The sequence below is a fragment of the Coregonus lavaretus genome (genome assembly GCF_964263955.1).
Source record: "Coregonus lavaretus genome assembly, chromosome: 17".
Taxonomy (NCBI): domain Eukaryota; kingdom Metazoa; phylum Chordata; class Actinopteri; order Salmoniformes; family Salmonidae; genus Coregonus; species Coregonus lavaretus.
This window is the reverse complement of record NC_140004.1, coordinates 26,665,873-26,689,589: the sequence shown is the minus strand read 5'-3', so window position 1 is coordinate 26,689,589 and position 23,717 is coordinate 26,665,873. Positions and strand designations below refer to the sequence as shown.

Below are 23,717 nucleotides of genomic sequence, written 5' to 3'. Positions count from 1 at the left end.
AGGCCTTTTTTGTTAAATTTGAGCACCTTATACCTTGACTGTACCTGAACTCATATATATGGCTGAAAATATAAACACCCAAGCGCTCTCTGTTCATTACAGAAATTAGAATGACAAAGAATTCTGCCTCAAGGCACATCTGTAATGTAAAATGTCTTTGTATTTTACTAACAGGACATCAGAAGGGAAAGGTGTCCTCACAGACTTAGTGAGAGAATATGCTAAGCTTCATGGGTTGGCACAGGTAACAACTAGCACTAAACACATACTTTGCATTCGGAAAGTATTCAGACCCCTTGACTTTTTCCACATTTTGTTACATTACAACCTTATTCTAACATTTACTAAATATGTTTTTCCCCTCATCAATCTACACACAATACCCCATAATGACAAAGCGAAGACAGGTTATTATAATTTTTTGCACATTTCTACAAAATCAAAAACAGAAATACCTTATTTACATAAGCATTCAGATCCTTTGCTATGAAACTCGAAATTGAGCTCTGGTGCATCCTGTTTCCATTGATCATCCTTGAGATGTTTCTACAACTTGATTGGAGTCCACCTGTGGTAAATTCAATTAATTGGACATGATTTGGAAAGGCACACGCCTGTCTATATAAGGTCCCACAGTTGACAGTGCATGTCAGAGCAAAAACCAAGCCATGAGGTCGAAGGAACTGTCCGTAGAGCTCCAAGACAGGATTGTGTCAAGGCACAGATCTGGGGAAGGGTACCAAAAAATGTCTGCAGCATTGAAGGTCCCAAGAACACAGTGGCCTCCATCATTATTAAATGGAAGAAGTTTGGAGCCACCAAGACTCTTCCTAGAGTTGGCCGCCTGGCCAAACTGAGCAATCGGGGGAGAAAGGCCTTCGTCAGGGAGGTGACCAAGAACCCAATGATCACTCTGACAGAGCTCCAGAGTTCATGTGTGGAGATGGGAGAACCTTCCAGAAGGACAACCATCTCTGCAGCACTCCACCAATCAGGCATTTATGGTAGAGTGGAAACAAGATTCTCTGGTCTGATGAAACCAAGATTCAACTCTTCGGCCTGAATGCCAAGCGTCACGTCTGGAGGAAACCTGTCCATCCCTACGATGAAGCATGGTGGTGGCAGCATCATGCTGTGGGGATGTTTTTCAGAAGCAGGGACTGGGAGACTAGTCAGGATCGAGGGAAAGATGAACGGAGCAAAGTACAGAGAGATCCTTGATGAAAACCTGCTCCAGAGCGCTCAGGACCTCAGACTGGGGCGAAGGTTCATCTTCCAACAGGACAACGACCTTAAGCACACAGCCAAGACAACACAGGAGTGGCTTTGGGACAAGTCTCTGAATGTCCTTGAGTGGCCCAGCCAGAGCCAGACTTGAACCAGATGGAACATCTCTGGAGAGACCTGCAAATAGCTGTGCAGCGATGCTCCCCATTCAACCTGACAGAGCTTGAGGAACTGCAGAGAAGAATGGGAGAAACTCCCCACATACAGATGTGCCAAGCTTGTAGCGTGATACCCAAGAAGACTCAAGGCTGAAATCACTGTCAAAGGTGCTTCAACAAAGTACTGAGTAAAGGGTCTGACTACTTAGGTAAATGTGATATCTGTTTTTTATTTTTAATAAATTTGCAAACATTTCTAAAAACCAGTTTTTGCTATGTCATGGGGTATTGTGTACATTGATGAGGAAATAAAACAATGTAATCAATTTTAGAATAAGGCTGTAACGTAACAAAATGTGGAAAAAGTCAAGGGGTCTGAATACTTTCCGAATGCACTGCACTTCTCAGAAGTGTCTGAACAGCTTTCAATACCACTTACCTCAGCTGACATGGCAAACATCAGTTCTGACTCATTAGAATTACATTAGTAAAATGCACAGAGGTCATTGACCCCTGGAGTTGTCCACAGATGCAGAAATAAAATAGGCTATACTGGAGAACATAGAAGTAACTACTTCCACTGGTTACAGTTTGTACTAGAGAACATAAGGGTGAATAACTTTGTGTAGTCTGAGATGTGATGTCTGAAAGCCATATGGTTCAACTTCTGACATGTTATCGTTTTGGGAAAGGTGAGGCAGGGTGTGTCTATTTGTATTGCTGTTAAAATTCCCTCTGCACTCACCTATGTCTGACATATCACAAGATACCTGCAACTGTTAGTCATTATCAGTATCATCTGGGCCTGGGTTTTCCCAAGACTGGGTTTCATCTACAATGACATTAGGTTTCTCTTTCTGGTGTCTGACATACAGTATCTGTGTGAATGATAGGGGCAAGTCATTGGGCTACTTTATTTCATTGGGTTTAGGCACGTCCTCCGTTCTAAATCGTAACTCAACAATAACAAAATAACTATTTATTGCACTCAACTTTCTACAAATAGCAGCATACTACGTCATTATTATCCGAGAATAGAAACCGAAAGGGGCGGGAGACAGAGCGGGAAAACGAATCTTAATTTGAGGGGCGGGGCAGATCAGCCGTTATATACCAGGCTCAGCTGTACACTGTGACAGCTGTCTCAATCTTAAATCGGTAAAAGTTGTTTTTGTCAACGTACCGATTTCTCAAAACTATTTGTTGAAACAGTTTGCAACACTTCACAATAAGGACATCTCAACAATATCTACTAAAAAGGTAAGTCATTTTTTCATCATTAGGCTATAATACTTTATATAACTCTGCTGTTAAAGCTAAACAGCTATCAAGTAATTCTCTTACACATTATTTTAGTTATTACAAAGGGCTGTAGGTTAATATAAAAGGTTATAATAAATTGTATAAATTGTCATGAGCATGTATTATTATTATATTATATCATGTATGATAATACCCACTTATGTCTGTCAATCATCTCAAAATGATTATCACTAAATACCAGCCATTTGAGTGAGCAGAAATGTTGATAGAGAGGGGACATTACATATTGAAAACCTTATAAGACAAAGTATCATACGTGCTTTTAACAAGTTATAAAGTATTATACCTGCAGGCTTTTAGTAAAGTGTTACTAGACGAATTCATTCAAATCATTCAATTGAGCTATGCGATTGGAAGGCCAGATAAATAATATATTAAATCCTCTTTCAGATATCTATCATGGAACTCACTATAACACTTTTGAATGGCGACTCATATCCCCTGATGGTTGAGCCACACACCACTCTGGGGTCTCTCAAGAGTCGGATCAACCAACTCTTAAGAGTGCCCACAGAAAGGCAGAGGCTGTCAGGTGTCAATGGGAACAACATCAGTCTCAGCGATGATTCAAAAACTTTGAGCGACTATGGCCTGCATTCAGGATCCAAAGTGATGGTGCTGATTACAGAACCCACTCATATCCAGGTGTTCCTGAAAAACGAAAAGGGCCAGACACACACATATGAGGTGGTGCCGGGTGAGACCGTAATCCAGTTCAAAGACAAGGTCCAAAACAAGGAGGGAGTCCAAGCCAACCAACAGAGGCTGATTCACGAGGGCAGGCAGCTCGATGATGGCAAGAAACTGGAAGACTATGGCGTCAGAAATCTAAGCACCATCCACCTGACGCTCCGTCTAAGGGGAGGCTGAAGACACCCAGTATCGACCTGAAACGACCAGTCACCTGAAGCGCTTAACTTATTATGCATTCCATGTCTATAGAGAAAAAGCAATCTAGGCAAAAAATTATTAGTGTTATAACATTTGTATTCAATTGTAAACTTTTAAATTAACTATGGCTGATATTGGCTTATGTTAAAACAATGTAAATGAGATTGTAATAAAGTGATAACCAAGTATAAAACACAGTCTACCATCGTTTTCATGGCTCCAACTCAAAACAAAAGATAAAGCAACATAAGGTAATGGACTGGTTATTGTTTTCATTTATAAAATAGGGTTAAATCAAATACATCAGGATGTAAAATATTATGGCAGTTTCAGTCTGATGTGCTGTTGCTCCCTTATATGACCTGATAGAGACAGAGAGAGCAGTAACATTTACAGTTGAGTTGAGACTCAAACTAAACTAAAGGCAGTCCACATGAGGAAACTACAGGCCAGCCTTGTCAGCAATATACACAATGCTTCATGGCCTGATACATCTTAACATTGCATATTCAGATGGTGTTAAATGAGTTGCATTCAAGGTTGAAACAGTCACTGATATTAATTTCCTTCAGCACATTTGCTTCATCTTAAATTATAGTATACATTTTTATCTATCAAGAATAGGTAACATGTATTTACCATTGTTCAAACCAAAACACCTTGGCACAAAACGACTCAAGTATTTCAATTAATTTAAGATCTTAAATATCAGTAGTAACAATTAACATTGAACATCTCAGTTATGTTATTCTCCATGTAAGCAACACATTAGATGCGTTACGATTTCCTTAGTGTAGTACTTTTGTAGTTTGTGAGTGACGTTCTACACATCACCCCAGTTAATTTGCCTGGTTGTACCAGCTTGCTGCACTGGCATTCACAGGCCTGTCCTTGTAACGTTCTGCAGCTCCTGAGGCACACCCTGTGCCCTCTTCATTCAGTAATCAGGGAGAAGATCTTGGGAGTCTTCACTTCCTCACAGACGCAAGGTAAGCATACCAAAATAAGGCCACCATGTTGGCAAACAGTACTCGAAACTGAAAACACAACAACACAGATTGGTAACAGAGCACCACTGTCAAATAGCCTACATTCCAGATGAATGCATAAAAGAAAAGCCAGTGAGAACTGCTCACCTCTACAGCCACATAGTTGATGTTGATGAACTGGAAGGGGGTCCACACTTTCCAGTTCATCTTCAAGGCAGGCCAATAACTACTATTCACTTTGCTCTGGAAGTCTGCCCAGCTCTTACCCTAAAATAGCATTGGAATGGATGAAAATGAATGTACAGGCATGGCAATAGTCTGGATTGGAACGTAATTAACCACTTATGAAAATTAACTGTGAGTAGTACTGCATAATTTCACTAGGGCCAACCTTAACTGAGACTAATAAGTAGTCCCTGCTTAAAGTTTGAGCTACACAGAGTAATCCCAATTTTTATATGAGAAGGTGCTATCTGATCCAAGCAGTGAGAGTTAGTCAGTAATAATGGACTAAAGGAGCCTAACGTTACTGCTTATAGTCCAAGGACCTTACATGTTCTGTTTAGAGGCGAATTGGCTCTGGCAGCCAAAACAGCCAAATACTCTTAACGTGAATCGATTCTCAATTGCGGTACGGTTCTAAACTTAAAGCCCTCTACTTTCATATTACATCAAAATAATTTTACAAATGCAAAATATACACTTACTGTACACTGTTTTAACCGGTTTTAACACAGTTGCAGCCGACACTATTTTTCCAGTGACATCACGTTTGTGGCATCCATCTTCCGTTTACACACAGGTGTTAGGAGAAGCAGATAGCTAATTTGCACAGGTAGTCGACTGTATTGCGTCTGTTTTCCATAAACAAACGCTGTAACATGTGAATATGGCCGCGTGGGAACCCTTACTCTATAAAGTTGTGTAGTAATTTAACCTTTTGTTTTTTGAAAATTATTTCTCGCTGATATGAAAGATATTTCTTATATTTTCCAAAACTGAACGTTCCCCCGGCCAAAATAAACGATCGTCAATAGGCGCTAAAGTCAGTATCGCAGGGTTCTTCAATTCCGGTCCTGGAGGGTCGAAACACCTCTGGTGGCAGGGGCTAATTCAGACCTGGGACACCAGGTGAGTGCAATTAACTACCAGGTAGAAATAAAAAACAGAAGTGTTTCGGCCCTCCAGGACCGGAATTGAAGAACCCTGCAGTAGCGTCTATGGATGGGCTAGTCAGGTGTATGGCGCAAGAGAGTCCATATTGGAGAAGCTGATTTACCTCCAGGATGTTCATAACAAAGAAGAAAAGCAGGAGGAATGCAGGGGCGAAGATAAGGCGATCCAAGAACAAGCGTTTCACCATGCAGTATGGAACAGTGGTAGGCATCAACACCTCCATGAGTTGGTAAAAGTAATGGCTCACAGGCCCAGTAATGAGCAACCTGATTCAACAAAGGGAAATAACAATAGGTGTGTTGATTATACAGTACATTGCAATGGATTACATTGTAACAACAACAAAAACTAATTCAAGTGATTTGGACCTGACTTTAATCACATGCCTACCCATAAATGGCAAAGCGGGCAGGTCCTGAAATGTCAATCTCCTTCACTGGGGTCCCTTCTTTGGCCTTTCGTTTTGCTTCCAATGCTTGAGATATTAGATTTCCCATTGCTGAGAGAATGCCACTGAAGAAGATGAAGAGTTTATTTGTAGTCATGCCATGGTAGTGGTCAGAGTTTGAAGAAAGTGTTCTTTAAGTGTATTGAAACAATTTAACTATGACAGCAACTGTTGTCAGGAAAGATGAGGGAGGTTCTCAGAGCATATGCTGATTGGCTGAAAACAGACAGCAAAGTAGAAAGGTCTTGGCAAAAGGACATGTTTACCTTGCCTTGCCATAGTTTGCAAATTATCATGTAGCCCCATACCCTTACGAGTCTACCATTTACATTTTACATTCCACAAATTAGTTAATGGATTTCTGTATTAAGAGAGATCAGTAGTAATTGTTGTCACTTGTTAGGTGTTACACTAGCTATCTATAAGATAACCAGGAAGACCCCTACTAGCTAACTAGCTAGTTAGCTAGCTAATGATCACATTCTATTCAAACAATTTCAATAGGCTAGCTAACGTTAGCTATACTGACCTCGTTACGGATTTGGTAAGAATGGGGTAATTCTTCAGCAGAATCAAGTATTGATGTAGCAGTCGCACGTAGAGGGCAGAGTCTCGAATCGGTAAACTTTGTACAGGCATTGTCACGGTAGAAATGTTGCATTTGGACGATAAGTTTTGTGTTTGAAGGACCACCACCGCACAGATGTCTGCCCCTATCACAGATATGTTTGGCCAAGTGATGTATATAAACCCTGGATTGCTGATGCTATGTAATGGCCAATGAGAGGCTTTGAAGCCACTGGTCGGCCATATTGGCAGTCCCTAGAAGACGCAGTCCTCCATTGGAATGGATCGAATTCTACAATATTTTAATTAAATGTTTCAAGGACAAAATTACATGTATTTACGTTTTTTTTAAAAAAGCGGTCATAGTAACAATATAAAATCATACTTTAGGGAACTTTAAAATATTTTTTCATTTTTATGTTAAGCTTACATAATATAATGTAAAAACATGCATTAAGTTGTCGATAATAGAATATACGTGGGAAAAAAAATACATTTCTATAGCGTCCAAAAAACAGCACCCCGTGTCAGTCATCTAGTGTATATATAAATCATTGGTCTGGCCCTATAGTCATTGGTCTGGACAGTGGCCACTCAAGGTCTGGAACGAAACGTGACAGTGGGCGGATTCGATTATGCTGAGCCGCGGGGCAACCGTGTACGGCACGTGACAGTTAACGAGCAAAAGCGGTGAGGGAGGAGTGCCCTTCTCATATCGAACAGTAATCTGCACTGCTCGGCCATTTTGTCAACAAGGCAGCATGGTGCATCATCCAGAAACATACAGTGCATCTCTTTTCCATAATATACATGTTTGAATTTTAAAACACGTGTTCATTGGGAAGCCAGATAAAGCAATGCCTTTTGCATGTGAAAACCGAATCCTACTCATTATTCCACGTGCTTTTTACGTCACTTTCTTTTTGGGTTCCAAAACGAATGCAATCAACTTTCACCGGCAACCGGGCAATTGAACCCCCCTCACCTCGTGCAGCACCTTAACCATGTCATCAACCTAGAGCAGCGTTTCCCAATCACGGTCCAGGGGATCCCAAAGGGTGCACGTTTTGGTTTTTGCCCTAGCACCACACAGCTGATAAAAAATTATCAAAGCTTGATGAATTGTTGATTATTTTAAAATCAGCTCTGTAGTGCTAGGGCTAAAACCAAAACGTTCACCCCTTGGGGTCCCCAGGACTGAGTTTGAGAGAACCTGACAGAGGCATCAACCTCAGAGAGGAAACGTAAAAAAAATAGGAATGTAAATAGATTGTTCATATTGATTACAGTATCACAAAACTGCCTTGGATAACTACGTGTATTTTTAAAGTAGAAAAGCACACTACAAAATGTACTAAAAAAACAAGAACAGAATAATGACATATTTACAAACCAGCCACATGTAGCTCAGGGGTTTCCCAAACTCGGTCCTGGGTTTTCCCAAAAAAACAGCTGATTCAAATAACCAACTCATCATCAAGCTTTGATTATTTGAATCAGCTGTGTAGTGCTTAGGCAAAAACCAAAACAGGCACCCAGAGGGGGGAGTTTGGGAAACCCTGACGTAGCTACTATGTGTTGACATACCAAAGTGATGCTTGTTGATGAGGTATTACTTAGCTTGAATGTAGATCAAATCCAATGACATTTTAAAGGGTGCAAACTGCAAACCAGAGTGAAAACTATAATCTGCCAGTAAAGGAATATAGTATGGCCTTATCCACTGCAGTAAACATTTTCACATATGTCACCCAGATACTTGATAACAAAAATGATACCGTAAGCTTATGGTTTGGTAACAGTAGTGATGAATCAAGTTAGTTGTATTTGGGAATCCACACCCTGAAAATAAGGCTGTGTGGGACATCTCAAAGTGCCTTCCAGTCTATGGGCTCTTTCCCTGATTTCTCCAGCAACTCATTGGTCTTGGAGAAGTGCTTGCATCCGAAGAACCCTCGATGAGCAGACAAAGGGGAGGGGTGTACAGTGTGGAGGACATGGTGACGTTTCTACAGAGGAAAAGACAAAAGATCGTTAAGCTGAGGTCAGTGGAATGTGTCAAGAATAGAATTAATACAATATTACATTCATTTAACCAACCCTATCAATAGCTGCTCCCTTCTTCTGAGCATAGGCCCCCCACAGCATGAAGACGAGGCCCTCCAGGTTGGTGCTGAGCCACTGCACTACAGTGTCAGTGAAGGTTTCCCAGCCCTTGTCTTTGTGAGAGTTGGCCTGGTGCGCACGGACGGTCAGCACAGCATTGAGCAACAAGACACCTGGAAAGAGAAGCATTACGCCAGTTGGCTCCTGATAACTGCACATCAAGGCATTGAAGTTCATCAGTGCCCAATCCATACTTCAATTTACTTGTTCTGAATATCGGCATGATCCTGAATAGTGCCTGCATTCATGACAGTCCTAAGATATTGCATCAGGAGTCTGATATTTATACTGTATTACCATTGCCAAACTTGCTAGACCAGGGGTGTCAAACTTAGGGCTGGCCTATATGGCCAAAATATAAATTGTGGATGGTATTTTATGTTTTCGAATAATAAAAGTTCTACATTTGCTTTATGAGTAGTGCATGACCCTAGGGTGGCAACACATACATTCTAAGATATTTCAATGGGCATTCTCCATTCTGATTGATTTAAACAGTGTAAAACAAACTTCAACCCAAAATAATAAAGCATTTATCAATTTCTGCATTTCCTGCACTCATTTGAGATAATTTCCACACTGCCACGTAGGGCTGCATGATATGGGCAAAGAATCTAGACCTTATTTTTAACCAAATATTGCAATTGCGATTTGACTTGCGATTTAGATAAACACTTAGGTGAATTGTTGGAATCATGGAAATAGAATGAGGACTTATTGTGACAGGGTAAGAACCAACGTGTTGGTCAGTGTTTCCTAGGGGACCCTATAATCTTTGGCTACATTAAATGTTTTTTCGTAGCTACTTCTATTCATGCGGACGTGACATGGCGACAAATTCAAGAACCATTTGCTACTACAGCGGATGAAGGAGTGGAAAGAGTATGGAGATGTGGAAATGGACAGCGAGGAAGAAGGAAAGAAGTGTAGTGTAGAGGGAAGCGGTGTGGGGAGGAAGATTGACGTCATTACACAAAAAAAAAAAAGTACTACGGTAGCTCAGAAATGGAAGCTGATGAGAGTGAGAATGAATTACCTGCGGTGGCAGGTGTGGTGAAGACCGCCGAGGTCGAGCATTGTCCCGATGATGATAAAGATCATTGTAGCCCAGTGAGAGTGAGATTTTTCGAGAGAATGGATCCTTGTCTTCTGGCTGATCCATATGTGGTGTCAGGTTGGGTGGAGAAGAGTTTGGGGACTGTTGAATCTGTGAAAGTAACTCGAAGTGGACTCGATGTTTTTTTGTGTGTCGTCTGTCCAGAAGGACTGGGCGCTCCGCACCACGGGAAAATAACTGTGACTTGCTTTGCTCTCAGGAGCAGGGCGTCGCTAAAAGGAGTGATAAGTTGAGTCGCGTTAAGTGTTGAGGAGGACCAACTCAAATGGAAGATTCCTGGTGTCTGTGATGACCGCCTTTGGTGCAACGCAGACCCGGTGGAGAGCGTAGTGAAACAGAGAAGACACGATCTGTCCTGCTGAGTTTTGATGCATTCCTTACCCGACAAAGTCAAGTTAGGATGTGTCAGTTATCCTGTGAGAGCTTTTGTCCCGAACCCATCAGTGTTTTAGGTGCCAAGCTAATGGTCATGTTGCAGCAGTGTGTAGGAGGGAGATTCCTAGAGAAGTGTGCAGGAGGGCATGAGACAAAGGAATGTGTAGTATCGGTGGAAAAAGCTGTGTGTGTTAATGTTTCTGGAGATCAGAAGTGTCTGGTGAGAGAAAGGCAGGTCGAGGTTGCCTGGGTCAGAGTAGTACAGAAGGTGCCTCCCGAGTGGCGCAGTGGTCTAAGGCACTGCATCGCAGTGCTAGCTGTGCCACTAGAGATCCTGGTTCGAATCCAGGCTCTGTCGTAGCCGGCCGCGACAGGGAGACCCATGGGGCGGCGCACAATTGGCCCAGCGTCGTCCAGGGTATGGGAGGGAATGGCCGGCAGGGATGTAGCTCAGTTGGTAGAGCATGGCGTTTGCAACGCCAAGGTTGTGGGTTCGATTCCAACGGGGGGCCAGTATGGAAAAAAATCAAATAAAAATATAATGTATGCACTCACTAACTAAGTCGCTCTGGATAAGAGCGTCTGCTAAATGACTAAAATGTAATGTAAATGTCGTGTGCTGAGGCTGTGAAGAGAGTTGTAGAGGAAGATGGGTCCAGGGCGAGTGATCCTAAGAGGTTCCCTGAGAGTAAGCTGAGGCCAATGGAGAGTAATAGAAATAACATCTGCTTCAGTAAGGTTGGCTTCTTAGCGTTCATAGCCATGGTTATCAACTGTACTGCAGAAATGGAACATAAATCACAGAATATAGATGTTGTGGTGGCAGCTGCAGAGAAGTACTTGGGTGTACAAGATTTTACTGCAGAGGATGTTACAAGGTGTGTTGAATGATAGTGTCCCGTCCTCCCAGGCTGTCGACCTGGTGTAGGATCAGATAGGGCCAAGTAGTGGAATAGTGATGAGGTTTTAATGGGTGTAGTGTTAGTTGGTAGGGCAATTTTTCTTCCCTTTTCCCCATACTTTTCCCCTTTCCTTTTTGTGTCACAAAGTGTAATGAATTCACACTCCAGAACAGTAGGTGGAAACACAGGGCTAGATAAGAGAAATAGATTAATGGGGAGGCAATAACCGGCTTCACAGTCCAGTACAGTAGGTGGCTGTGCACGCACCTTTCAGTTGGTTGCGATCCGCCAATACAAATTGAAAGAAGAACATTCATGCTTCACATATAACTCTTTGATTTAGAAGATACTGTTGCACAAACAACATGCTGATTTAGGTCTACACCATCAATGGTATCAGGCTATATTAGCTAGCTACGTTTGCTCTGACTCAGTACATTTATTAGCTAGCTACCTAGCCAGCTAATTAGCTATTTGCATTAGAGGCTAAAACGATTCATTTTAGCCACAACTTGCTAAGAAGTTGCAGACATTAAGATACAAACTAATTGTGTAATTATAGAACGCTTGTGGAATATATTAAGAAGCAAAGTGGAAACCAGCATCATTATCATCTACATCTTGTTGCATGTGCAGCATTGACCATGCAGACTGAACGCAAACAACTGCACTCCTGGAGTGACAGGGCAGGGCTTGGTTTGTGTGGAAAGCGGCATGAGAGAGAGTGGGAGAGGAGAAAGACAACTCAAGTAGCGGAGTAAACTATAAAAACGGACGCTACACAAGGTGGAGTAGAGTATCACATTTCCACAAAAAACATTGAAACCCCCTAAAAAAAAAAATATTTTCATATAACAAAATAACATTTAAATAACGTTATAGAAAGTAAAGTGAAATCCAAACTGGTCCGTGCATTAATACCGGTATATCGTAAAATACGGTATCCCTCCCAGCCATAGTCAAACTCAATTCCTCGAGGGCAGTGTCTCTGCTGGCTTTCTTTATTTCCTTTCAATTAGTGTCCACTTAACACCTAGACAACCAGGCAAAGGGAGTTCCTAACTAATCAATGACTTTAACTGATCAGTAAAGTAGAAGGGAGGAGCGAAAACTTGCATACACTATGCCCTCGAGGACTGGAGTTAGACACGTGTGTTCTAGACTATTGTGCCTACAGTACCTTGTTTAGCCCATCCAGTCAGATCTCCATGTCCAGGGTGCTGGAAGCCCTCTATATCAGACGCCAATTCTTTATACATATTCACCAAGCTGAAAAAATAAGAGGCTCTACATTTGAGGATGTGGCAACTGTGTCAATGACATGAAAAACAAAATACAATACCGAATAAAAAGGCAAAAAAAGCTAACTGTCCTCCACACAGATACAAATGTACAGTGCCTTCAGAAAGTATTCACACCCCTTGACTTTCTCCACATTTTGTTGTGTTACAGCCTGAATTTAAATAAATGTAGATTTTTTTTACACTGGCCTACACAAAATACCCCATAATGTCAAAGTGGAATGATGTTTTTCGATTTATTAATTTTTTACAAATTAATTACAAATGAAAAGCTGAAATGTCTTGAGTCAATAAGTATTCAACTCCTTTGTTATGGCAAGCCTAAGTAAGTTCAGGAGTAGAAATCTGCTTAACAAGTCACATAATAAGTTAAATGGAATGTGTGCAATAATAGTGTTTAACATGATTTTTGAATGACTACCTCATCGCTGTATCCCACATACAATTACCTAAGGTCCCTCAGTCGAGCAGTGAATTTCAAACACAGATTCAACCACAAAGACCAGGGAGGTTTTCCAATGCCTCACAAATGGCACCTATTGGTAGATGGGTAAGAAGAAAAAACCCAGACATTGAATATCCCTCTGAGCATGGTGAAGTTATTAATTACACTTTGGATGGTGTATCAATCACAGGAGGTTGGTGGCACCTTAATTGGGGAGGACGGGCTCGTGGTAATGGCTGGAGCGGAATTAGTGGAATGGTATCAAATGCCATTCCACATTTACTCCGTTCCAGCCATTATTATGAGTCATCCTCCCCTCAGCAGCCTCCACTGGTATCAATACACCCAGTCACTATAAAGATACAGGCGTCCTTCCTAACTCAGTTGCCGGAGAGGAAGGAAACCGCTCAGGGATTTCACCATGAGGCCAATGGTGACTTTAAAACAGTATCAATGGCTGTGATAGGAAAAAACAGAGGATGGATCAACAACATTGTAGTTACTCCACAATACTAACCTAATTGACAGTGAAAATAAGTTAGCCTGCACAGAATAAAACATTTCCTAAAAATGTATCCTGTTTGCAATAAGGCACTAAAGTAAAACTGCAAAAATGGAAGAGGAAAGTGGAAGAACGTAAGAAACTTGTCTGTTGGCCTTGCATTAAAGAACACAATTGGTTAAAGAAAACTGTGATAAATAAAAAAGTATACAAGTTTCATTTAAGGACCAAAGGATTGACAGCCATCCCATATACAGTGGGGGAAAAAAGTATTTAGTCAGCCACCAATTGTGCAAGTTCTCCCACTTACAAAGATGAGAGAGGCCTGAAATTTTCATCATAGGTACACGTCAACTATGACAAACAAAATGAGCATTTTTTTTTTTTTTTTAATCACATTGTAGGATTTTTTATGAATTTATTTGCAAATTATGGTGGAAAATAAGTATTTGGTCAATAAAAAAAGTTTCTCAATACTTTGTTATATACCCTTTGTTGGCAATGACACAGGTCAAACGTTTTCTGTAAGTCTTCACAAGGTTTTCACACACTGTTGCTGGTATTTTGGCCCATTCTTTCATGCAGATCTCCTCTAGAGCAGTGATGTTTTGGGGCTGTCGCTGGGCAACACGGACTTTCAACTCCCTCCAAATATTTTCTATGGGGTTGAGATCTGGAGACTGGCTAGGCCACTCCAGGACCTTGAAATGCTTCTTACGAAGCCACTCCTTCGTTGCCTGGGCGGTGTGTTTGGGATCATTGTCATGCTGAAAGACCCAGCCACGTTTCATCTTCAATGCCCTTGCTGATGGAAGGAGGTTTTCACTCAATCTCACGATACATGGCCCCATTCATTCTTTCCTTTACACGGATCAGTCGTCCTGGTCCCTTTTCAGAAAAACAGCCCCAAAGCATGATGTATCCACCCCCATGCTTCACAGTAGGTATGGTGTTCTTTGGATGCAACTCAGCATTCTTTGTCCTCCAAACACGACGAGTTGAGTTTTTACCAAAAAGTTATATTTTGGTTTCATATGACATTCTCCCAATCCTCTTCTGGATCATCCAAATGCACTCTAGCAAACTTCAGACGGGCCTGGACATGTACTGGCTTAAGCAGGGGGACACGTCTTGCACTGCAGGATTTGAGTCCCTGGCAGCGTAGTGTGTTACTGATGGTAGGCTTTGTTACTTTGGTCCCAGCTCTCTGCAGGTCATTCACTAGGTCCCCCTGTGTGGTTCTGGGATTTTTGCTCACCGTTCTTGTGATCATTTTGACCCCACGGGGTGAGATCTTGCGTGGAGCCCCAGATCGAGGGAGATTATCAGTGGTCTTGTATGTCTTCCATTTCCTAATAATTGCTCCCACAGTTGATTTCTTCAAACCAAGCTGCTTACCTATTGCAGATTCAGTCTTCCCAGCCTGGTGCAGGTCTACAATTTTGTTTCTGGTGTCCTTTGACAGCTCTTTGGTCTTGGCCATAGTGGAGTTTGGAGTGTGACTGTTTGAGGTTGTGGACAGGTGTCTTTTATACTGATAACAAGTTCAAACAGGTGCCATTAATACAGGTAACGAGTGGAGGACAGAGGAGCCTCTTAAAGAAGAAGTTACAGGTCTGTGAGAGCCAGAAATCTTGCTTGTTTGTAGGTGACCAAATACTTATTTTCCACCATAATTTGCAAATAAATTCATTAAAAATCCTACAATGTGATTTTCTGGATTTTTTTCCTCAATTTGTCTGTCATGGTTGACGTGTACCTATGATAAATTACAGGCCTCTCTCATATTTTTAAGTGGGAGAACTTGCACAATTGGTGGCTGACTAAATACTTTTTTTGAAGAGATTTTTGACGTACCGATCCCATGGCTGTCAAGTGTACAGTTGAAAAAAGATATGGCAAATAGAAATCCTATATGGATGGTGTTAAGAGATAGATGGGTGGTGTTGAATGGAGTTGAAGGATGGGACTAATAACAACATAACTAATAATGTAAGCATACTGTGTCCATAATAAGTATATAGGTTGTAGGTTGGGAGTTTTTGTGAAAGAGCACAGTTAGAAAGATATGGCATATAGAAGCAAACCGGATGGACATCATGAAAATGATCGGAGAGGTTGAGAGTAGAAGTAGTTCAAAATATAATTATTGTAAAATTGACTGTGTCCATAAAATGTATATAGTAAGTATAAGCTGGAAGTAGAAGCCTAAGCATTGTTGTTCACTAGTTTACTCCAATTAGGGAAAGGGTGGTGGGGTTGGAAAGTAATAAAGGGGAATATATTTTTAAAAAAGGATATGTATGTATGTATGTGTGTATGTGTATATATATACAGTAGGGAAAAAAAGTATTTAGTCAGCCACCAATTGAGCAAGTTCTCCCACTTAAAAAGATGAGAGGCCTGTAATTTTCATCATAGGTACACGTCAACTATGACAGACAAATTGAGGAAAGAAAATCCAGAAAATCACATTGTAGGATTTTTTATGAATTTGCAAATTATGTTGGAAAATAAGTATTTGGTCACCTACAAACAAGCAAGATTTCAGGCTCTCACAGACCTGTAACTTCTTCTTTAAGAGGCTCCTCTGTCCTCCACTCGTTACCTGTATTAATGGCACCTGTTTGAACTTGTTATCAGTATAAAAGACACCTGTCCACAACCTCAAACAGTCACACTCCAAACTCCACTATGGCCAAGACCAAAGAGCTGTCAAAGGACACCAGAAACAAAATTGTAGACCTGCACCAGGCTGGGAAGACTGAATCTGAAATAGGTAAGCAGCTTGGTTTGAAGAAATCAACTGTGGGAGCAATTATTAGGAAATGGAAGACATACAAGACCACTGATAATCTCCCTCGATCTGGGGCTCCACGCAAGATCTCACCCTGTGGGGTCAAAATGATCACAAGAACGGTGAGCAAAAATCCCAGAACCACACGGGGGGACCTAGTGAATGACCTGCAGAGAGCTGGGACCAAAGTAACAAAGCCTACCATCAGTAACACACTACGCTGCCAGGGACTCAAATCCTGCAGTGCAAGACGTGTCCCCCTGCTTAAGCCAGTACATGTCCAGGCCCGTCTGAAGTTTGCTAGAGTGCATTTGGATGATCCAGAAGAGGATTGGGAAAATGTCATATGGTCAGATGAAACCAAAATAGAACTTTTTGGTAAAAACTCAACTCGTCGTGTTTGGAGGACAAAGAATGCTGAGTTGCATCCAAAGAACACCATACCTACTGTGAAGCATGGGGGTGGAAACATCATGCTTTGGGGCTGTTTTTCTGCAAAGGGACCAGGACGACTGATCCGTGTAAAGGAAAGAATGAATGGGGCCATGTATTGTGAGATTTTGAGTGAAAACCTCCTTCCATCAGCAAGGGCATTGAAGATGAAACTTTTTTATTATATTAATGAAACGTGGCTGGGTCTTTCAGCATGACAATGATCCCAAACACACCACCCGGGCAACGAAGGAGTGGCTTCGTAAGAAGCATTTCAAGGTCCTGGAGTGGCCTAGCCAGTCTCCAGATCTCAACCCCATAGAAAATCTTTGGAGGGAATTGAAAGTCCGTGTTGCCCAGCGACAGCCCCAAAACATCACTGCTCTAGAGGAGATCTGCATGGCGGAATGGGCCAAAATACCAGCAACAGTGTGTGAAAACCTTGTGAAGACTTACAGAAAACGTTTGACCTGTGTCATTGCCAACAAAGGGTATATAACAAAGTATTGAGAAACTTTTGTTATTGACCAAATACTTATTTTCCACCATAATTTGCAAATAAATTAATTTAAAATCCTACAATGTGATTTTCTGGAGAAAAAAAATCTCATTTTGTCTGTCATAGTTGACGTGTACCTATGATGAAAATTACAGGCCTCTCTCATATTTTTAAGTGGGAGAACTTGCACAATTGGTGGCTGACTAAATACTTTTTTCCCCCACTATATATATATATATATATATATATATAAAAAACATGGGGGATTGGAAGTGATGCAGACAATTACATTGATGGAAGTTACAATCTATCTGCAATATTAAGCTGATCTACACCCCCCCCCCCCCCCCCCAAAAAAAAGAAACTGCAAAAATGTGGCAAAGATATTAACTTTTTGTCCCGAATACAAAGCGTTATGTTTGGGGCAAATCCAACACAACCAGGGCCTAAAATCAACACCTGCCACCTGCCAAATGAGGGTAGATTTTGGCATTGGCTTGTATGATGTCTATTTCACCAGCCACGTTGGCGGGTGGTCAGGGCTCAACAGTGCGAGCATTTCACTCACATTCATGAATAAAAAGTCAAGTATGATCACATTTATAGTCAAATAAATGCTGCAGTAGCTGTCTTCAAAGTATTTCTGCTGTTTTGTTTCATAGCTGGTAAATTAAATTGCTCAAAGTCAAAGAACTACGAATCTTATATAGCCTATTCCACCTCACGCTGCAACACTGCCTGGCTGGGGACTGTGCGCACGTAAAGAGCTGAGTGAAAGATTCACTCAATCTGACAGGCACAAACATGACTTGATCTACCACAGTAACCTCCCGCCCGGTAGGTGACATTTTTTGTCTCATCTGATATTTTGGTTAAAAGACTCAGGTCACGGGGCCTCCCGAGTGGCGCAGCGGTCGAAGGCACTGCATCGCAGTGTTTGAGGCGTCACTACAGACCCAGGTTTTATCCCAGGCTGTGTCACAACCGGCCGTGACCGGGAGTCCCATAGGGCGGCGCACAATTGTACGGGTTTGGCCGGGGGGGCTTTACTTGGCTCATCGTGCTCTAGCGACTCCTTGTGGTGGGCCGGGTGCCTGCAGGCTGACTTCAGTTGTCAGTTGAATGGGGTTTCTTCTGACACATTGGTGCAGCTGACTTCCGGGTTAAGCGGGCGGGTGTTAAGAAGCGCGGTTTGGCGGGTCAACTTTCAGAGGACTTGACCTTCACCTCTCCTGAGCCCATTGGGGAGTTGCAGCGATGAGATTGGATATCATGAAATTGGGGAGAAAAAGGGGGTAAAATAAAAACACTCAGGTCACAAAAAATGAAATTAAACAATATACCACATTACTTCTTACTAGTAATGCATTTATCGTTTTAGAAACATGACAAACCATGCTCATAAGTTATCTTGTATTTTGTTGGTGTAAGTTTAACAGGGAAAAATATTTTGGCTGGTAAAAAATCTGACTGTCTGGAAAGTTTTTTAATCTACCTGCCACAGTGGCTGGTGGACCAAAATGTAAATGTTATGCCATGAACACAACACATCACTGAGTACCACTCTTCATATTTTCAAGCATGGTGGTGGTTGCATCATGTTATGGGTATGCTCGTCATCGACAAGGCCTAGGGAGTTTTAAATCAAAAGAAACGGAATAGAGCTAAGCACAGGCAAAATCCTAGAGGAAACCCTGGTTCAGTCTGCTTTCCTAAAACACAAGGCCAAATATACACTGGAGTTGCTTACCAAGACGACATTGAATGTTCCTGAATGGCTTAGTTACAGTTTTGACTTAAAATTGGCTTGAAAATCTATGGCAGGGTTCTTCAATTCCGGTCCTGGAGGGCCGAAACTCTTCTGTTTTTTATTTCTACCTGGTAGTTAATTGCACTCACCTGGTGTCCCAGGTCTGAATTAGCCCCTGATTTAGATGGAGAGGATAAAAAACAGAGGTGTTTCGGCCCTCCAGGACCGGAATTGAAGAACCCTGATCTATGGCAATACTTGAAAATGGCTGTCTTGCAATGATCAAAAACCAACTTGACAGAGCTTGAAGCATTTTACAAAGAATAATGTGAGAAAAAATAAGAAACCTGCACATTGTACAATCCAGGTGTGCAAAGCTCTTAGAGACTTAGCCAGAAAGACTCACAGCTGTAATCGCTGCCAAAGGTGATTCTAACATGTATTGACCCAGGAGGTTGAATACTTATCTAATCAAGATGTTTTCTTTTTCATATTTTTTTTTTTTTACAGATGTTAGAATTTTTCTTCCACTTTGACATTCAAGTATTTAGTGTAGATCATTGACAAAAAAACGACAATTAAATCAATTTCTAAAGGTAATGTATGTATTACACCATACATTTTATTGCAGGAAACATATTCCCCTTGCCTGGATATGTTCAACATGGTCTACAACGTAATAATACTGTAGGCTACCTGGGTGGAGGTGGGATAGGTCTCTGCACACTGAAGCATAATCCATGGGCTTGGTTTGGACCGTGATATGGGTCCTGGCCGAGGACTACAACCTTGACCTGTACCAAGGAGAAATAGCGCTGATCATAATGGGAAGTGAAGTGGTTCTTCCCCCTGGAGCTAACTTGTACAGCCTAACCTTATGAGTTGGCTCATACTGTACATTACATTAATATGAAAAACTGTACATGTGCCATTGTTGTCAAAAACCTAAACTTACATCTTGGATGTCACACATCTGTGTCCAGGTGAAAACATGCTGAGGGGGTGGGTAGACAGTGTTCCGTTTCCTCTCTCCATCAACGAAGGACATCAACTGTAACAGTAAGAAGGAAGGGAATTAGATTATGCACATTTCTGATAACCTGTATGATGTAGCCATGTGTGGGTAGACTGTCATCTTACGTTTCTGAAATAAGGCTTTCCAAACTCAGAGCCCAAACCCTTTCGCCAACTCTCCCCAAATTCATCCGGTGCGTTCCTGGCGCACAGTTTCTCCAGCGCTGCTTGCTTGTTTTTGCCGATTTGGGCCAGCTGTTCCGGAGTCAATGAAGAAGGGGGTGACGCCGTCGTTTCGTTGCCTGATGGCTTCAGCTTCTTCACCCGTCCAACCTTGGTATATTGAGCAAAGTGCAAGGTTGGTGAAACATGTGTGGCTGTTAATGGTGCAGTTAAAATCATTATTGCGGAACGTCTCAAATATGGTACATTCATTGCAAGCATTTTAGCTAGCTAGCTACATGTTCGAGATCCGCTATGAAACTCGAGCAACTTTATTAAACCCTGACGCCAGTGAGTAAACAAACCCCCTGTGATCGCTGATAGTGAAGATATCGCGGGATGTGTGTGTTACGGTCAAAGATGGTTTAGAATCATGGTTTGAAACCTGTTGTATGGTATTTTCAATGTTATCACATAAAATGTAACAATTTAATCAATGATTTAGTTAGTTAGCAAGCAAATTATTTTAATAACAGCGTCAAGACAACAAGGTACGTGCTGGTGAAACTCTATATAACCTGATTTCAATGTGTATACATGCAACTTTAGGTTAAACGTTGTAATTTACAGAATATTAGCTACATAAAATAGTTACATCATTGCCCGTTTGTACTCATGCAGCTCGCGTGCAAACAATGATATAAATGAATAGTGAGCTAATTCTCACGTGTTCTTGGGCATCCTCTCTCTCATGTTCCTCTACCAAAGCTCTCTTCTTCGAAATGGGCGAAAAAAAAGAATTTATAGTTTTCTGCCCTATCATTTTAGTAACCTTGATTAATTTGGTAGTAGTTGACTTAGAGTTTGCTTTCCTTATTGTTGAGCACCGCTAACACAGTCAAGCTTGTTTTGAACCACTGCTCTGTCCTCTCTGACAAAAAAATTCCCGCCAACTTGCGATGACGTATGGATGATGTGTATGCGTAGGGCCTTGGTCATAGTTTTGTTGGTGCTATCTAACCTGGTCTCAGAACATTTAGTATTATTCTGTAAGTAAATCCGAGATTTAATATGAAATGTATTCATTTGTGGATGTCCATCACCCATTTCGTATGATATGTTACGAATTACAATTCGTATTATTATTTTATTTTAATTTAATTTTATGTTATGAATTTGCAAAAAGTACAATATGTTATGTTAGCTAGGTTAGGGATTAGGGTTACATTTAGGAGTTAGGTTTAGGGTTAGGTGAAGGGTTAACTAAAATGGTTAAGTTTATGGGAAGGGTTAGCTAATATGCTAAGTAGTTGCAAAGTAGCAAAAAAGTAGTAAATAGTTAAAAAATTGCTAATTAGCTAAAATGCTAAAGATGTCCGTGATGAGAGGCGAACTCACAACCTTCGGGTTGTTAGACGTTCGCGTTATACGCCAACCCATTCACCACGACCAACCACCGTACTTTCGTTTTTGCCTTAAGTAACCATCTGTGTAATGTAACCATACCAAACGCAACATATCATACTCAATGGAGTGTCTCGAATTTACATAAAGAATAATACGAAATGCTCTGAGACCATGTTGCAACATCAGGGACGCTTGGGATGTCCCTACCCCATTGAAGTTGAGATTTAAAATGGTTATGGTAAGGGTTAAGGTTAGGGCATTGTTTCCCAAACTCGGTCCTGGGGACCCCAGGAGGTGCACATTTTGTTTTTTGCCCTAGCATTACACAGCTGATACAAATAATCAAAGTTTGATGATGAGTTGATTATTTGAATCAGCTGTGTAGTGCTATGGCAAAAAAAACCTACATATTCACCCCTTGGAGTCCCCAGGACCGAGTTTGGGAAACGCTGGGTTAGGGTAAGGGTTAGGGTTTAGGGGTAGGGACGTCCCGAGTATCCTGGATAGCACTGTCCATCATAGTATGCATTTTGTACCTGTTCATGTCAATGGTTATAGTTCAATGTTCGTACTTGAGATTAGCAAGGTATTGAACTGTAGTGGCCAAGTATAGAGATGTGTTGTAAACTTTCCACTCATGTATTTAGTAATTAATTATCCTATGCTATAAGTTTGTATCTGTAGGCCTATTCCTCCTGTTATCCGTACTCCTGTGTTCTCTTTTCATTCTATGTCTAGGACATTATTCCAATGACGTTTTCTCATGTGGGTGAGCACTGAGCAGGCAGGTGGCTGATGGATACATTTGTGAGTCAAACCAGGAAGCGCTATATTGATGGGAGAACAGATGAACAGAGAGAACCTGTGTGGAAAAAATGTAAAGGGGAAGAATGCAATCAGGGGATTGTAAAGGAGGATGCCTATTTGACTGAGTTCTCTCAGCCTCTTCCTTGGCAGAAGATTGAAGCAGAGGGACTGGACTGTGACTATGCTCTACTCTTTCCTAAAAAGGAAGCAGACTCCCTCTACACACAGCTGGAGGAGGAGGTAGTCTACCTCACAGGTATTCAATTGTCACACTCAATTCAGTGACAGTTCAGATACATTTTTTCTTGGTATGTAGATGAGCCATTCTTATTTTGTTACAGGGGATAAAACAAAGATTCAGGTGTTTGGAAAGGTCTACAATGTCCCCAGAAAGCAGGCAACTTATGGGGACGCAGGACTAACCTACACCTATTCTGGAATGAGTCTTCAGGCCAGCCCGTGGACTCCAACCTTGGAGTACATTCGTGATGCTGTTACAAAGGCAACAGGCCAAACCTTCAACTTCGTCCTGATTAACAGGTGAGTCAGTCTACACTGCTATAGAATATTCTACATCTACAGGGGTGTATTCATTACGTCTTGCAACGGAAACAGTTTACCGTTTAAGAACCAAACGGAAGCAAACAGAGCGAAACGAGCAGGGACCAACTTGAATTTGTCCAATAGAAACTGTAGTTTTCATTGCAAAACGTTTTCTGTTTGGAGTAAACGGTTTGTTGCAAAACGTTTTGCAACAGAATCGGTGTAATAAATACACTCCAGGACTGTGCGAGTGTGATTCCATTCTAGCTGCTCCTGGTTTTCTCAGGTACAAAGATGGACATGATCACATGGGTGAGCACCGTGATGATGAGCGGGAACTGGACCCCCTCTGTCCCATCGCCTCCGTATCTCTGGGGGCGGCCCGGGACTTTGTCTTCAGACACCGGGAAGCACGGGGAAAACAGTGCCGACGGCAGATCAACCCGGTGAAGCTGGAACTGGCCCATGGAAGCCTGCTCCTCATGAACTCTCCCACAAACACCCTATGGTACCACAGCCTGCCAGCCCGCAAGAGGGTCCTCACACCCCGCATCAACCTCACCTTCAGACGCATCCTCCAAGACGGCAAGAAATGAGGGTCAGACAAGGTCCGTTGGGAGTCTCACTTCATTGTGGCTGACGTCAGGGGGCGTACTGTCTAATCACTACGCCCACATCAGGGGTTGGGACCACTGCTATATTGATGAAACTAGTTTCTG

The 23,717-nt window shown here is 41.7% G+C and overlaps 4 protein-coding genes across 5 annotated transcripts; 2 read left to right on the top strand and 2 right to left on the bottom strand.

The window, feature by feature from the left end:
- The first annotated feature begins 2,484 nt into the window (after positions 1-2,484).
- On the top strand, positions 2,485-3,788 carry isg15 (ISG15 ubiquitin like modifier). The gene is made up of 2 exons (XM_084181067.1): positions 2,485-2,645; positions 3,099-3,788. The coding sequence occupies exon 2, from the start codon at positions 3,108-3,110 to the stop codon at positions 3,576-3,578; it is 471 nt and encodes a 156-aa protein (XP_084037193.1). The 5' UTR covers positions 2,485-2,645; positions 3,099-3,107; the 3' UTR covers positions 3,579-3,788.
- A 63-nt stretch (positions 3,789-3,851) lies between these two features.
- On the bottom strand, positions 3,852-7,216 carry pxmp2 (peroxisomal membrane protein 2). Its single transcript, XM_084181066.1, has 5 exons — positions 6,742-7,216; positions 6,155-6,277; positions 5,868-6,030; positions 4,736-4,855; positions 3,852-4,636 (listed from the first exon to the last, which is right to left on the bottom strand). The coding sequence occupies exons 1-5, from the start codon at positions 6,849-6,851 to the stop codon at positions 4,568-4,570; spliced, it is 585 nt and encodes a 194-aa protein (XP_084037192.1). The 5' UTR covers positions 6,852-7,216; the 3' UTR covers positions 3,852-4,567.
- An 863-nt stretch (positions 7,217-8,079) lies between these two features.
- On the bottom strand, positions 8,080-21,189 carry unga (uracil DNA glycosylase a). Of its 2 annotated transcripts, XM_084181064.1 has the most exons (7): positions 20,969-21,189; positions 20,206-20,412; positions 20,021-20,116; positions 19,762-19,859; positions 12,520-12,608; positions 8,880-9,058; positions 8,080-8,788 (listed from the first exon to the last, which is right to left on the bottom strand). In XM_084181064.1, the coding sequence occupies exons 1-7, from the start codon at positions 21,062-21,064 to the stop codon at positions 8,648-8,650; spliced, it is 906 nt and encodes a 301-aa protein (XP_084037190.1). In that variant the 5' UTR covers positions 21,065-21,189; the 3' UTR covers positions 8,080-8,647. The 2 variants fall into 2 exon arrangements, with proteins under 2 accessions (XP_084037190.1, XP_084037189.1); XM_084181063.1 differs by lacking the exon at positions 20,969-21,189 and having other exon boundaries at positions 20,206-20,548.
- alkbh2 (alkB homolog 2, alpha-ketoglutarate dependent dioxygenase) lies at positions 20,367-23,594 on the top strand (the record flags this gene model as incomplete). The annotated part of the gene is made up of 4 exons (XM_084181065.1): positions 20,367-20,437; positions 22,387-22,711; positions 22,797-22,995; positions 23,285-23,594. The coding sequence occupies exons 2-4, from the start codon at positions 22,444-22,446 to the stop codon at positions 23,592-23,594; spliced, it is 777 nt and encodes a 258-aa protein (XP_084037191.1). The 5' UTR covers positions 20,367-20,437; positions 22,387-22,443.
- Positions 23,595-23,717: the final 123 nt, after the last annotated feature.

Bases quoted from the DNA above. Each gene is read 5' to 3' on its own strand.
- unga (XM_084181063.1), bottom strand. From the start codon at position 20,523: ATGCTTGCAATGAATGTACCATATTTGAGACGTTCCGCAATAATGATT. The intron at 19,860-20,020 runs GTAAGTTTAGGT...TCCTTGGTACAG, and splicing joins AGATGTGTGACATCCAAGAT to GTCAAGGTTGTAGTCCTCGG. The intron at 9,059-12,519 runs GTACTGTAGGCA...TTCTCTTTCCAG, and splicing joins GACTGGATGGGCTAAACAAG to GTGTCTTGTTGCTCAATGCT.
- pxmp2 (XM_084181066.1), bottom strand. From the start codon at position 6,851: ATGCCTGTACAAAGTTTACCGATTCGAGACTCTGCCCTCTACGTGCGA. The intron at 6,278-6,741 runs GTCAGTATAGCT...CATCTTCTTCAG, and splicing joins CTTACCAAATCCGTAACGAG to TGGCATTCTCTCAGCAATGG. The intron at 6,031-6,154 runs GTAGGCATGTGA...TTGTTGAATCAG, and splicing joins GCCCGCTTTGCCATTTATGG to GTTGCTCATTACTGGGCCTG.
- isg15 (XM_084181067.1), top strand. From the start codon at position 3,108: ATGGAACTCACTATAACACTTTTGAATGGCGACTCATATCCCCTGATG.